Source organism: Hipposideros armiger, unplaced genomic scaffold, assembly GCF_001890085.2.
Source record: "Hipposideros armiger isolate ML-2016 unplaced genomic scaffold, ASM189008v1 scaffold_123, whole genome shotgun sequence".
In the NCBI taxonomy this organism is placed as follows: Eukaryota; Metazoa; Chordata; class Mammalia; order Chiroptera; family Hipposideridae; genus Hipposideros; species Hipposideros armiger.
The window spans coordinates 3,292,593-3,307,914 of record NW_017731473.1 but is presented as its reverse complement, the minus strand read 5'-3'; the positions used below and the strand labels follow the sequence as shown (position 1 = coordinate 3,307,914).

The 15,322-nt window shown below is 54.0% G+C and overlaps 1 protein-coding gene across 1 annotated transcript in view; it reads right to left on the bottom strand.

The window, feature by feature from the left end:
- GSN (gelsolin) overlaps positions 1-5,321 on the bottom strand; it is a 31,977-nt gene extending 26,656 nt beyond the window's left edge. Inside the window, exons 1-3 of the mRNA XM_019648239.1 lie at positions 5,126-5,321; positions 3,447-3,651; positions 2,535-2,689 (exon numbers count right to left, since the gene is read on the bottom strand). Of these exons, the coding sequence (XP_019503784.1) occupies positions 2,535-2,689; positions 3,447-3,651; positions 5,126-5,269 (504 nt within the window). The 5' untranslated portion in view covers positions 5,270-5,321. The remainder of the gene's footprint in view (positions 1-2,534; positions 2,690-3,446; positions 3,652-5,125) is intronic.
- Positions 5,322-15,322: the final 10,001 nt, after the last annotated feature.

Genomic DNA, 15,322 nt, shown 5'->3' with positions numbered 1-15,322 from the left:
TTTGACATTTCACAATAAGCTTGTATCACTCTTGTAGTCAGAAGAAGGAAAAATTTTTTTAAAGATTCATATGTTTTTAAATGTTACATTGTTTATAAAACAAAGAAAAACATAGTGATTGGGGTTGATCCCCTCCACCCTCTAAACACAGGGTTCCTTTATCTACGAAATTGGAAGGAGGATGGGAAGGGTTCAAGCGATTCCGTGCGATTCCGTGCGTGTTGTTGTTCTTCCCATAGTGGATCAGCCCAGCCCAGACTGTTTGAATAAAGGGTTTCAAATAACGCAGCCCCAAGGGGTCTCTAGGGTTCTGTCTGTGAGTCAAGGAGGAAATAAGGAGGAGGGGGGCGAGGGAAGGGGTCAACGGATTCTGAAGGGTGCAGCGCCTTTGGAAGGATTTGGAGGTTGCAGACCTCCAAATGTGACAGCCCTCTCCAGTATCACCTGTCCCCTCCCTGCCCCTTCTCATAACCGAGGACAGAATTGGCTCCGAGGTGCAGGCTTTCACAGAAACAAGTCTTGCGGAACAAGCTCTGCTCCTTGGAGATCTATAATTGATAAGGGCGCCAGGCCAGAACCTTGGGCTGGGCTAGCCAAGTGCGGGGGCAGCCGGAGGACTTGGCAGAAGGTAGAAAATAGGACCGGCTTTGGACCTCACATTTCCACCAGGAACCAGGGTCTTCCAAGAACGATGTTCCAAACCCAGGCCCACGTTGGGAACCTGCCCCCTGGACCATTCCTGAGTTTGGTCCAAGAACACCCTGGAAAAATCCCGGGAGGGTGGAGGAGGCTTGCTAAACATGCAGATTCCTAGGCCCTATCTGAGTTAAGATCAGAGACCAGGGGGCCTGGAAATGGCCACTCTGAACCAGCTCCACGCTAGCCCTTAACAGCGAGGTTTGAATCTCAGCTCCATCACTTACCAGCTGTGCAAGTTGCTTAACTTGTCCACACAGCAACAATAAGCAGGCACAATTATTATATAATTGATAAATGTTTGCTGAATGAATGACAAATGGGGAATGTGTGAGAGCACACACCCAGAGGCACACAGCTGGCCCAAAGTCTCAAAGCAGTTAGAAGGGTGGCCTGGGGACCAGAACCTCAAACTCTCTGGCTCCCGGTCAAGTGCTCTCTCCACTCCATGTTCCAGGAGCTGTAAAAAAGCCTGGTCTTTCTCCAGGTCAGTGGCCTGGGTCCCAACCTTCTTACCTCTCCTTCGTCAAGGTACCAAGGCCCCAGAAGGGGCTTGTGGGTAGAAGGTAGAGCTGGACAGCTCAGCAGTAGCAGCTGTGAGCACCAGTGAACCGGCAGACATGGGGCGCTGGTAGGCTCCAGGGACTCCAGCCCAGCTCAGCCCAGCCCAGGGCTGAGGCCCTGTTCCCAGGACACACCCTGCCCCCTTTGCTACCTTAGTCTCACCAACATGTTCCCATCATCCAATTCCCTGTGCCTCACTTGGGCAGACAGGGTCACCACCCTGTTGACACGGAGGACCCTGAAGTCCAGAGAGGGACAATGACTTCTATAAAGTCACACAACACATCAGTGGCACAGACGGGGCGTGAGAGGCAGGTTGGTGTAGTGGAAAGACTGCTGGGAGTCAGGAGATCTGGGCTCTGGTCTTACTCTGGGACTGACTTGCTGTGTGACCCTGAGCCAGTTGTTTAACCTCTCTGTGCCTCAGTTTCTCCTCTATCTCATAAAATAAGAGATTTGGATTCTGACATTAAGGCCCATCTGACTTCAAAGCTGGTGATCCTCTCCCTATCCTGACCAAAGAGAACCCCAGCTTTGCAAGACTACAGCTTTTCCTGAGCCCTTCCAAGCCAAGCCCTGTGCAAGGCATTTCCCAGCTACACCTTTACCAAATCCTCTCCCCAGCCCTGAAGGGCAGGTACAACTGGCTCTCATGTTACCGGAGGGGAAAGGGAGGCTCAGGGAGGCCAAGCGGCTTGCCAGAAGTCACACAGCATATTAGGGCACAGTTTCTCAGGGCTCCTAGCTTGGCTTGGCTCAGCCCCACCTAGCTGGGGGCTGAGGGAGGCTCTGTGTTGGGTCTGTGTTGGGTCAGACTCTTCAGAGTTCAAGTTCAAGCGGGAGTCTTCTAACGAACAGAAAGAAGAATGTGATTTGAGGGTGCCCTTCCAAATACCTAACACGGGCCCTCTGTCAGCAGGGCCAAAGAACTAAGGGGCGCAGGAACAGGATTAGACCCAAGCCCCAGGCAAGCGAGGGGCTAGGTTTCCACCCACAGCCCACACCTTGCTACTGGGGCCAGGAAGACAATCCTGTGAGATGATGGGGAATTTCCTTTTCTCCATTTTAAGATAAGGAACTAGAGGCTCACAGAGGGAATGTGATTTCTCCAAGGTCACACAGCTAAGAACGGTCCAGGAGTCAAACCCAGGGCTGGCCAGCTCCAAAGGCTGAGCTCTGACCTGTGTGCAGACGTCACCCCACAAGGCTGACTGATGGGTGGACCTGAATGAGTCCCGCCATTGGTGCGTTTGTCCCTGCCGCCCAGGACCCACCTGGTATTTGATGCCAGACTTGAAGTAGCCGAGGAAGGTGGCTGACTCGAAGCCCTGGACCTCGCGGTGCTGCACAGCCCGACCATTCAGGTAGTCATCCAGCTGCACGGTGAAGATGGCGGCCGCCCCACTCTCGTCCTGGCTACACTCATTGCCTGGGTGACATTAGAGCAGCATAAGCCTGGCTTCCGGAGAGTACTCCCAGCCTCCCGTGGAGGACTCTGGAGCCCGCAGCACTGAGCAGGCCTGACTGTTCAAACTGGGCAAGCCCCTCAGTCAATCCATCTACATGATGGGGGAGATGGGGGCTGGACTCCATGGTGTCTAAGTCATCTCAGCTCTGACATGTTCCCCTACCCTCGCCTCTCCTACTCATTCCCCTGCACTCACTCTCAGCCCTCCTGAGCACGATGTCAAGCCTGGGAGCATTGGCTCAATTCACAGATTAGGAGACTGAGGCCCCGTGAGGGAGACAGGACTTACAGAGTCACACTGCAGAGCTGTGGCAGGGACTCCAGGCTCCTGACTCTGAAGGTAAACTGAGGCATGGCTGAAGATGGGTAAGGGAAGCTGTGGAGCAGGTCCAGGATCCCCAAGTCACCCCCGATTCTGAGTGCTACACTAACTTGTTTAACCCTCACAATACCCCTTTGAGGTACAGTGGCACTACTACCATCATGTCCACTTTACAGAGGCGCTAAGTGACTTGCCAAAGGGCAGGGCAGGGGTCTGAACTTGGGCAGGCTGGCTCTAGAGTTTGGGGACACATAACCACTAGCCAAGGGCCTGGTACATACTTGATGCTCAGAAGTCACTTAGCTCCCATTCCCTCCTCCCCCGCCCCCCCCCACCATGCCTCAAGGGTCTGTGCTTTATGGGGGTGGGGTTTGGGGTGGGGGGGGCCAGCCTCACCCAGCCAGTAGTGGAGGTCATACTGCAGGTTCCCATTCCTCAGCTGCACTGTCTTCAGGATGACATAGGCGTCACCTGTGTAGAAGTTTCCGTAAAGGTTGGGGGGCACAGGTACCAGGTCGAACTTCTCGATGCGCCAGATCTGCAGACCAGCCTCCTTTCCTGCCTTGAGGAACTCAGGGTGTTCCACAACCATGCTGCCGGGCTGGAAGAGACAGGGTGGGGCCTGAGCAGGGGCAGGGGCCCTGGCGGGGAGAGACCCCGGGCATGAGGGAGGGCGGTTTCCAGCACCAAGAGCACCCCACTTGAGCCTCTCACTCTCCCAACCCCCCGAGGCAAGTCTAATCCCTTCTACAAACCCTGTCTTGATGAGCGAGCAAACAGGGGGGAGAGTTTAGGCTCCAAACCCTGTCCTTGGCCAGAGCCTCTCTCTCCTAATCAGTTCTCCTAATCAGTGATGGGGGGACAAAGGGCTTGACCTCCCTTCTCCTTCCCTCCTTAGTGCCAATTATATGGGACAGCTGAGGCACGGAGAGGCAAAGTGACTCTGCCAAGGACCCCCAGCTAGAAAATGGCATAGCAGGGATTGCCCCAAGCTCCAAGAGCATGAGTTCTGGGGCCATGGAGAGAGCCCCTCAGATGGCAGTGGTAAACCTGGGGGTCCCCAGGAGCTCAGCGTGTTCCCTTCCAGCATTCTCAGTGGCTCTGAGAACTAGAAGGGTCTTCGGAGAGCTCATCATCCAACCCATTCTGCAGATAGGGAAACTGAGGCCCAAAGCGGGGAGGGGACTTGGCCCAAGGTCACACAGCCTGTTTGCTTTTGCTCTTTGGAAACGGGAAGCTCTCCCATGACCATCCACGTCCCTATCACACCCCCAAGAAGGACCTAAATGATTTAGCCCAAGGGGCCTCCTGCGCTGTCTGCCTCCTCCCTCCTGCCCCCCAACACCCCACCCCCAAATTCCATTTCTTAGAAAAGGCAGAGAGGATGCAGCCAGGGTCTGCAGGAGCCTGTTGGAGATGAGGTGGTCAGGAACGGGGGAAAGGCCATCAGACATGCACGGGGCTAGGGATGGAGCAGAGTGAGACGGTCAGCCTGAGGCCAAAGGGCAGGAAGCAAAATGCACAGGTCACCTGGCCGGAGGGCAGAGGGGTGTTGAAACACAAAAGGGAAACAGGAGAGAAGCGGAGAAACCAGGCAGGGCAGAGCAGCTGTCACAGAGCGGAGAATAAATAATAGTAATGACAACACGCAAGCAGAGGTGACATCACACAAAACAGAGAGAGAAAATATTGGCGAGGGAAAGAGCTATCAGATGAGAAAGAAGAATCTGAAATGGAAGAAGTAAGGAGGGAAGAAGATAAATCAGGTGGCGGGAAGGAGAAATTAGACGAGGAGCAGGAGAAATCAGGCGGCAGGGATGGATAAGAAACCAAAAGGCAGCGAGGGAAAAGAAATCCGGCCAAGGTGAGGTTAGCCTCTAGGGAGGGTAACAGCCAGGTCCCCGAGGCTCCCACCCCCATCAGCAGGAGCCCCGGAAGCAGCAAGACATACTTACAAAGCAACAAAACAGTTTTTCCATTCTAGACCTGAATTACTCCCCTTTTCCTAGCGCTGTATCTGCAAGAACTTACAATAGAGAGTTACTCTGAGAGCCCCGGTCCCCCTGGGCACTCACCCGCGCCTCGGACACCCGCCCCTGGGGCGCGGGTGCCTGGGCCGCCCCCCGCGACGCGGTGGCCGCTCGGGCCGGCGGCGACAGCACGCACAGCGCCAGGATCAGCGCGCCGAGCAGGGCGGGCGCAGAGCGGTGCGCAGCCATGGCGACGATGGCAGCAGAAGACCCAGTCAGCGGCCGCCGCCTTTGGGTCGCTTGCTCACTTTAAGTAGCCGCACGCCCATCCCATCCAAGCCGGGACCGCCCTGCAGGGAGGGCGCGGGGCAGGGTTGGGCCCCCGTGGGGCCCGGGAGGGGCGGGGATCTGGCCTGGATTTTGGAGACATCGGGGTTCCCATCAGACCGAACCGACTGGGCGCGGCCACCCCTTCACCCCAGCTCCAGGGCAGAGACCAAGCACAGGGCCTGGCATACAGCAGGCGCTAACTCTGGACACTTAAGTGGGAGAATTCACGAATGGCAGGGCGCCCAGCTCAGCCTCCTGGGAGACCTGCGCAAGACCCCTCCCCACGCCGCACCTAACAGCTCCAGGATTTATTGCAGGCTCACCACACCTCATTTGAAGGTTGACACATCATGACATCCTTTACAGAGTGGGTAAATCGGCAGGCCCATTTTACAGAGGGGGAAAACTGCCAAGAATAGCCAAGCAACCTGCACACCACCAGGAAAGGGTGCAGCCAAGATTTGCACCCAGGTAGTCTGGGTGGCCCAACTCCCACTAGCTAGGGACAGACCAGATCCCAGAGCAAACAGAAGTTAGGGAGGGGCCGGCAAACCTCTCCACTCCTGCGACTGCAGGTTCTACTTGACTCAAGACAGCCCTTCTTACCTTATTTTTAAAAAACTTATTTTTTATCAAAGCTTAAAGTCACATATTTGCACAGAGTTGTTCCCTCTCAACCCCCACTTGCTTCTCCCCAGGGGCAACCACTTCTATCGACCCCCCTTTTGCTGCTGATTCCAGGGTTTACCTTCATGTCTTAAATAACAAGTCCTGTTGCTTCTTGTAGCTGTTGTTTTTGTTTTGGGTTTGGGCGTTTTGTTTTGTTTTTCAGTTCTGGGTGCTATCTACTGCCCCCCCCCCCCAAGACAAGGTTTTCCGTCTTTTCCCCCCTCCCAGGCCCCTTCCCATTCCTCCACCCTCCCACGCTTGAGGCATAGTCACTGGGTTAGGAGAAGGACGCCTCAGACATCCCGGTGCCACCAATCCCTCTCTCCTCCCTCCCACCACCCTGCAGGACCCAACTCATCTATTTCCAAGTTCTCTTTGCATCCCAGACCTCCCACTCTCCCAACAGCCTGGTGGGACATCAGGAAAGAGAAATGGGGAGTTGGAGACCTGTCTCTGACTCCCACCACCACTGTGTGCAAGTTCCTTTCCTTTTCTGTGCCTGTCTCCTCATCTCATCTACTCAATGGGTATAGTAGTTGCTGCGGACTGAATCGGTCTGTGTGTGTATGAAAACGGCCTGGCCAGCAATCAGGTAAATGAGAACTCCTGTCCCCTTTCCACACAGCTATGGTCCCCTGCTCCAGCCCCTCCTGGAGCCCCAGTTTCTATCTAATCAGTCTCAAGTTGGCCCTCCACCCTCCACAACTTCCTTCTACTTAATGGGGCCTGTGAGACAGATAAAGGGCTAAGGGAACACACACAGATGATTCAGGGTGTAAGGATTATAAGAAGACTTCGTGGAGAAAGGAACTTGTGACCAGGGCGTTGAAGACAAGGAAGAGGGAAATTAAGAAGAAAAGGCATTTTCAGGGAGGGAACAGCATGTACGAAGGGCAAGGAAACAAACAACAAGCAGCGAATAATGAGGGGTCCAGCCTGAAACACAGGGGAAAAGGAGATGAGGCTGGAGAGGGCGGCAGGAGTCACAGGGCCCGGGTGCGACACTAAAGAGTCTGAACTTTACACCGGTGTCTGTGGGGAGCCACAGAGAGAGGCCAAGTTCTCAGGGCTGTGTGTCTAGTCCTGGGCCCACGGACCCTGCAGTGAGCCAGCTCCGGCCTCAAGTCAGACAGCTCTTCCCTGTCTCTAGGCATTTGGGTGATTATAAACACCCCACAGTTGTCATATGCTCTGATGGAAGCATAAACCGGCTTCATCTCTCTGGATAGCAATTTGATTATCCAAATTCGAAACACACAAGGCAACGACAGATCCACTTTCTTCAGAATTACTGACAAAGGAACACAAAAATATATGTGCAAGGATGTTCACTGAAGCATTGTTTGAGGAAAACTGGAAAGGACCCAAATGTCCTGGTGAAATAAATTATGGAAATGCCATACAATGGACCACTCTGCAGCTGTGAAAACACAATGAGCGAGATCTGAATGTGCCTGGCACATAGTAGGCACTCAAGCATGGAGAGATGTCCAAGGGCAAAAAAAGCAAATTGTTCAACTGCAGTACGACTCCTCTCCCCTTTTTTTAAATAAGGGTGTCTGTTTTTGCATACATCCTTAAAAAGTCAAGGAGGACAAATGCCAAACTGTCAGGGCGGTTTGCTTGAAAGAGATGAAAAGGGAGAATTCTCCCCCAACCCCCAAACACCCCAACACAGTCATGAGGGCCTGAGGCTGCAATGAGCATCTAGATCACTGCAGTCAGCAGGAGGTCACATTTTAGGGTGATGAAAACATTCTGACACTGGATTATGGGGATGATCGCACAGCTGAAAAATCTACTAAAAGTCAGAGCACTGTATGCTTATAATGGGTGAATTGTTATGGTATGTAAATTACACCTCAATACACTTACTGAGAAAAAACAAACAAACTTGCTGTAGGCTTTGAAAGTATTTACAAGTATGTATCCAATGCAGTTGATGTTTTCTAATGAAACACTGATCTAGAAATAATTCCTTTTCAAAATATATAGGGATGCCTGCTCATTAGACAATTTGGAAAATCCAAACAGGTAGGAAAAAGAAATGTCCTTGCCATCCCAGCCCCCAGAGTGAATCGAGCTGGCGGCTGGCCCGGCTCAGCGGTCCCTTCGTCCCTTCCTGGAGCAGCGTGGCCCTGATCTCCCCACTTGATGATTTACAGAGGGCTTGGCCTCAGGCCCAGGGGTCTGACAACCAGCCCAGGGTCCCTGGCCCTCAGGTTAATGATCACAAAGGCCTTGCAGCTTTGCCTGCCACAGTCGAGTAGCTCTGGAGCCTGGGCCCTTGGCACTGGAGACCTGGTGAGTGGGCCCTGGCCTCTGCGCTCCGGGAGCCCACAGCCTGGAAACTCTCACTACGTGGTAGTGATGTGTGGAGTCTGTGATGGGGGCAACATGGTCTTATGCTGCCCGCTGCCTGGAAGAGGACGTATGAGTTTAGGAGGATGGGGGATTTGGGTGCAAAAGAAAGATACCTAGGTAGAAAGGAAGAGGCCCCACTGCTAGGCCTGGCTCTGCCGCTGACTTCCTGGGTGATTCGGGGCAAGTCACTGCCCCTCTCTGGGCCTCAGGGTCTCCATTGCAAAAGATGAGATAGGTCCCTCTGCTGTTTCCAGCTCCAGCATTCCCAGAAACAGGCTGTGCAGCCACATCCAGAACCTACATGTCTCTGAGCCTCAATGTTCCTATCTGTAAAATGGTACTGGACCAGGTCACCGGTACAGGTACGTCTGAATCTGACAGTCCAGCGCCTGTCCTATGAAAAGGGGCGTTGCCATTACCAGGCCACCTCTCCTCTGGGCCCAGACATCTCTGAGAGAAAAGAAGGAGGAAAGGAGAGGGAGGTCCAAGACTGAGTCTCCTCATAGCAACCAGGGGAAACAGGCAGTAAGATTCCCATTTTACAGATGGGAAAACAGACTCAGAAAGGTTCGGTCACTTGCTCAGGGCCACTCAGCTGGAAAGAGGCATTGCGGAGATTCAAACACAAGCATGGCTGGCTCTAGTCCCCAAGCTCTGTCTGGGGAGATGGAGCAGGGCCTCCTGGCACCATCCAGCCTGGGCAGGGAGCAACAGCGTCCTTTCCAGGTAAAGGGTTGCAGTTGCTAAATCAGCCAAGCCCAAACCAAGCCTGGCAGCCGGCAGTCTCTGGGGCAGCCGTCCCCACCACACCTCCCAGGCCAGGGCAGGAGGCTGTACCAGGAAAGCCCTCTAGCCCTCCGCACATCTGCGTGAGTATCCAGAACAAAGGTATGTCGTAGGGAGAGCCTCAGGCTGTGGCCACTGAGTGGAGGATGGGCTGTGACACCTACATTCTATGCCCCTCATGGGCCCTCAGGTCAGGCGTGGTTTCTTTGACGTCGGGGGCAGCCTGGCTCTGCCGCCACTCGCTATGTGAGCATGTCCTCAACCCTGTCCTTCTCTGGACCTCAGAGGTGCCTTTAGCCACTGGTCTTGGGTGTTCCTGGCTCCTGCCCAGTGCCACGCACACAGTAGGCAGCTTTTCAGTGTCTGCCACAGGAAGAAGCTGTACAGCCCACGATTCCCCCCCTGTAGTTGGACCCAGGACCACCGCGAGCTTCGGCCCTGCCTCCTCTGTGACCTTAGCCTAGTCTCCATGTCTCTCTGGGTGTCCCAGAGCAGCTACCAGAGCCTGGAGGCGGCGGCCTCACCCTCCGCCCCTGGCCACAGTGTACAAAAGGCCTTGGCCGGGGCTGGAAGACACCGCCCTGTTCTTTTCTCTTCACCCCAAATGTGGCTGTTTTTTATTTCCCGGCAGCTGGCCACTCACCGGAGGCCTCTCGGAGCTTGTTTGCTTTCTGGTTCACTGCTGTCCCCTGGGTCCTCCTGGGAACACCCGCCCCTCTGGCCCAGGATTTTGCTAATTGGGACAATGGTCAGTAAACAAAGAAGCAAGTCATAAAACTCAGTGAAACTGGACAGGGCCGCAGGGAGGTCTGGAGCGCCCCTGTGGACTCGGAAGAATGCGTGTTTTAGAATTTGGGAGACTCCGTTCCTTGAAGTGACACAGCTTCCTTATCTATAAAATGGGGAGAATTATACCTAGCTCACGAGGCAGTGAGAAGGCCCAAGGCCTGACACACAGTAAGACCTCCCCCAGAGTTAACACCCTTCTTGAACTATCTGGTTTCTTTGCAGAGGCTTTCATTCAGCATCTGCATACCACGTGAGAAGAGTGGAGCAGGAGAAAGGTTACAGACGCCACAGTGACATTCTTGAGTTCGGGTCTGGGCTGTGTCACCTGGAGCAAGTTACTGCCCCACCTGAGCCTTGGGTGACTCATTTGTAAATAGGGATAGTGATGTCCAGTTGCAGGACTGCTGGGCGCTCTGGGGCGAGACTGTTGGGGTGCATTGCTCAGAGCAGGACTCATTAGCAGCCATGCTCATTAGTCCATCCTCTCTTTGTAGATGATGACACCGAAAACAAGAGTGACTTCTCAGAGCCAATAGCGAGTACCTGGCAGAGCAGGCCTAGGCCCCAGGTCTCTTGGCGACCAGGCCCGAGCGGAGGCCTATCTCCCATGACATGACAGGCTCACTCTAAGGCCAGCTGGATCTCTGTGTTGGCCCAGCCTATCCTGGGTGTGGACAGCTGCTGGGGAGATGGCCAGTGGGGTTGGGCTGAAGCCACCTCCGGGAGGCCAACTATCCCAGGGACAAAAGCCACTGGTCCTTTCCCAGCATCTGGAGGCAACCACACCTACAGCTGGGAGCCAAGGCAGGACATTCAGAGGGGGCCAGGCCCCGCCACTTCCTGACCCTGTGCCCTGGAAGCTGCCAGATTTGGCCATGGGTGCAAGGCCAGCACTCTTCCTGCCAGGGCCCACTTCACAGTCTGTCTCCCCTTCCCTGGGGGAGGAGCTGGTACTGGGAGGCTTGGTGGGCCAGCAGCTTGGCTGTAAATAGCTGCAAACAACCACATCCTAGCTCCTGTGGTACCCCTCAGCCTGCTGATAGGGGAGTCCAGGCACAAACAAATCAGCAGCAGGACACAGAAGCCCACCTGCAGGCGCTGAGGCCGCCGGACCAGCAGAAGGTGGGACAGTTCTCGGTCTGCAAACCTCCCGGGAAGGCAGGGCCTAGGATGCCCCATTGAGACAGGGAGATCGGGAGCCCGTGGGGAGCAGCTCCCTGCTCCACAGAGTGAAGGGCTTTCAGGAGGGAGAAAAGCGATGTGCATGACTGTGGAAAGCGCTCCGGCCAGGAAAATCTGGGTTTAAATTCCTGACCCACCACTTCCTACTTGTGGTTTGAGCAGGTCGCTTCTGCTCTCTGAGCCCCCATTTCCTCACCCATAACATGGGGATTATAATACCCTCTTCCTAGGGTTGTTATGGGAATTTAGTGAGGTAAATATATGTTTGGGACTTTACACAGGGCTGGGCAGACAGTATGCACCTATAAAGGAAGCTATGATTCTTGTTAGCTGGGTACTTAGGCAAGTTGCTATCTCTCTGAGGCTCCAGTTCCTTATGTATAAAACTGGGGTAAAAATGCCTTTCTCGAAAGCAAATGGAAAGGATTGCATGAGACCATAAATGTGGAAGATCCTAGGACCATGCCTGGCATGAAACAGATGTTCAGAAATGTCTGTTTCCTCCCGCCAGGAGCAGGAGCTGAGGCCCATGAGCTCAGCATGCGGAGAGTGACCGACAGGGTGAGGGGTGCATGACCTCAAGGCCAAGAGAATACAAGGAATATCTGGGGTGATTTTGGACAGAGCGCAATCCCTACCATGGGTGGGGGGGGAGGGAACTGGGCGAGTGGCACTTCACTTTCCTTCTCTGTAGAATGGGGTGTGGGTCCCTACCTTGTGGGGTGCCTGGGAGGACTGAAGGAGCCCAGGCATCAGGCATCGGGCATCAGGCATGTGCTTGGCACACAGCAAGTGCTCAATTACCATAACATCCAAAGACGAGCCCCAGCATGTGTCCAGGCCCTGCACACATACAGCTCACTGGCCCCTATACCCACCACTCTATCCCTGCAGCCAAAGCAGGGGATAGCTGGAGGGTCCCAGCCAAGGCCCAGAGACCCAGGGTAGTGGCTGGTGCCAGGGATGGGGAGGCATTTCAGGAGAGGGCCTCGGGCCAGCACCTAAGGAGTCCACCTTACCTCCACCCCCTCCACAAGTCTCTCCTGATGATGCCTCTTGTTGGGTCTGCCTCCACCCAAAAGAACAAGGTCTCCAGAGTCACCATCTGTTCCTGGACCTGCCACCTACTCCCTGGGTAAGTGACTCCACCTCTCTAAGCCTGTGTGCCTGGGTATGGAATTGTCTGACTATGTCACAGTCTTGCCAGAACTTGATACTAGTAAAAATCAGTTATGGAAAAACTCCAGATGCTATAGCATGATTGGAGATGCTTTGCAAGTTATCTCAAACTCTTAACTACAGTAGAACATCCAGAGAGTCAAAGATATTTTTATTGCTACTAATCCTTTTAATTTAATAGGTTTGTTTAAAGTACTTGCCCCTCTTAAGCATAAACAGAAGTATGGGAGTGGAATGCTTTTGTTCCTTTCCCAGCTCAGAGGACAATCATAACCAGCTGGAAGAATTAACCACAATCCAGCACATAAAACTATTGGGTTGTCGGAAAAGTCAGGACGCATTTTTGCAATGAAAAACAAAAAAAATACTTCATAACTTTTCTGACAACCAAATACAGTGCCTGGCATGCGGTAGGGCTTCAGAACGGTGCTGTCTTCCCTCCCCAGGTGTGCTCCTGGCCTCACACCTCCCTCCAGACACCAGTCACCAGCATCACCTTCCAGGTGCCTGTCCCTCTGGGGGCTTCCAGAGCCCTCAGGGACACTCTCAGCAGCAGGGCCCAACCAGAATCACCCACCAGGATAGTATACAAGGGCTGAGGCCAGAGCTGAGATGCTCAAACCCACCCACTCCTACTTCGCACTCACTTCCCACCCCCACAGTCCTGGTTTGGGGCCCCCACCGCACCAGCTTCCTCACTCCTTTCAACTCTCCCATTATCCAGCATTTGCATCATTCCCCACTGAAGACCCTTCTATGGCCCCCAGGGCAGACTGACAGACGCTTGGCACCTGAGGCCCTCTGTGATCTGGTGCCCCGTGCTCTTGCAGCCTCATCACCTGCCGACCCCCCCAACAACAGCCTCTGTGCTGTCTAACCTTACCTCTACACATCCTCAATTCCTGCCTCCAGGAGAGGTGGGGTCTAGCCTCAGCGCTGCCTCTGACTCTGTGTGACCTAGGGCAAGCTCTTGGCCTCTCTGAGCCTCAGTCTCATGAGGCAATCGGGGGCTCTTGTGCAGATGAGACAAGATAAGGGAGTATCAGGGCCAGGAGGACTCAGGAACTGCCAGCCGGCTTACTGCTGCCTCCTCCCTGCACCCCCACCCCTGCGGCCCCTGACTCTCTGTCCCCTAAGCTCTCTCTCCTCCAAGCACTGGAATGCAGCCGCTCACAGCCAGCCAGCGGGGCAGCCAGGGAGGGAAGCAGGAAGGAGGCTGGCTTTACAGGAAAATGACCTGGCTCAGGCCGGCCAATGCTGGCGCTTACAGCTGCCTCTGAGAGACAGGATTTGGGGGCCTGGCAGGCTCTTCCTGAGCTATGGACTTGGCCCCAAGCCTTGACCCCTGTCTGAGCTATGGGGGACTGGGGGATACTCTGGGTCCCACTCCTCTGGGACACGCCCACTCTTTGGCACCCACAGAGACAGGGAGGAGGTGGCAAAACACAGGCTGGCCTTTGTGAGAGGAGAAAATTGGCTCCCGCCACTGCATGCTGGCGCCCCAGGCACTGACATGAAAAGGGTCCCCTGGGCCCCTCTGCTGAACCTTTATACACTGGGTGCCATGTCCCCACATCATATACTTTGTACCATGCCCAGCATCACACACGCCACACCCTGTGTTCCCCACACCTTGCCCTATGTGTGTACCCTGATGCAAGTACCATGTACTGTGGCCCATGTCAGTTACACCTTGTATCGTGCTCCATGCACCATGTCGCATCTGTTGCATGACGCACTCTGTACTACACACCATCTTTTGAATCCCATGCCCACTGTATCAGGTCCTATACCTTGAAAGTGTGTGCCATCAACCTTGTCCTGAGTCCATGATCGGTGTCCCTCGCGCCATGGTGGCCATCTGTATTGTAATGGTTAAGGAGGCTCTGGGACAGACTCCCAACCCTACCCACCGTTACCGGAGAAAAGTTACCTCCCTTCTCAATGCCTCCGTTTCTCCAGCTATAAAATAGAAATGGTATTAACTCTCACCTAATAAGAGTTGTGGTGGGGATTAAAAGAGAGAGTGCATTTAAGGCACTTAGCCCAGGGCCTGGCACAGAATGCATCTGTAAAAGGTTGGCTGGTATTGTTAAAGCTGTGCCCGGGTATCTGTGCTATGTCCCGTGTGCTGCATGCCAGGCTCCCACAGCCCCAGATCTTACTATGCATCAGACACTCTATCACATTCATGAAATTAAAACAATAAGCTATAAAGAGGATATGACTATCCTTTCTCCTCCAGAGGAGAGACCCAAGGCTCAGAGAGGGGCAATTATCTGCACAAGCTCACACAGCCAGCAAGGGGTAAAGCTGGGAGGTGCACACCGCCTGGGCATTCAGAGAGGCAGAGAGTAGAATCGTGGTGGGCTACGGGGTGGGTGCGGAGAGGGCCAGCAAGCAGGCACAGGCATCTTTTAGGGGTGATGAAGATGTTCTCAAACTAGTTTGTGGACATGAAGGCATAACTCTGCAAATTTATTAAAAATCATTGAAGTAAGTAAACCAGGTCAATTCTATGTATGTAAATTACATGTAAATTTACTTCGACAACTTATGTAAATTGCATTTCAATTAGGCTGAGTTTAAAAAAAAAAAAAAAAGCCCATGAACATCCCATGCGCCACTCTGCCCAAGCATTCAGCAAGAGAACTGACTCCCCATGAGTCAGTGGGGACCATGGAGCAAAGGCTGAGAAGCCACTCTGAAGCCCAGCCAGGAGCAGCCGGGAGCGGCATGGTTTCCAGACACCTCTGCAGACCAGGTGTATAATAGAATCACCTAGGGGGGCGTCAGAAAGCGTGGGTTCCCTGGCCCCATGCCCAGCCTCTGAGCCTATAGTTTGGGGTGGGGCCCGGGAACCTGGGATTCTGAGACTCAGCCTGGACTGGAAACCGCTCATCAAAGCCCAACATCGCCTTTCACTTTTGGAGGAAACTGAGGCCAGGCAAGACAGGGGATGTGTCAGACCTAGTCGATCAAGCAGTGGGAGGGCCAGGGCTG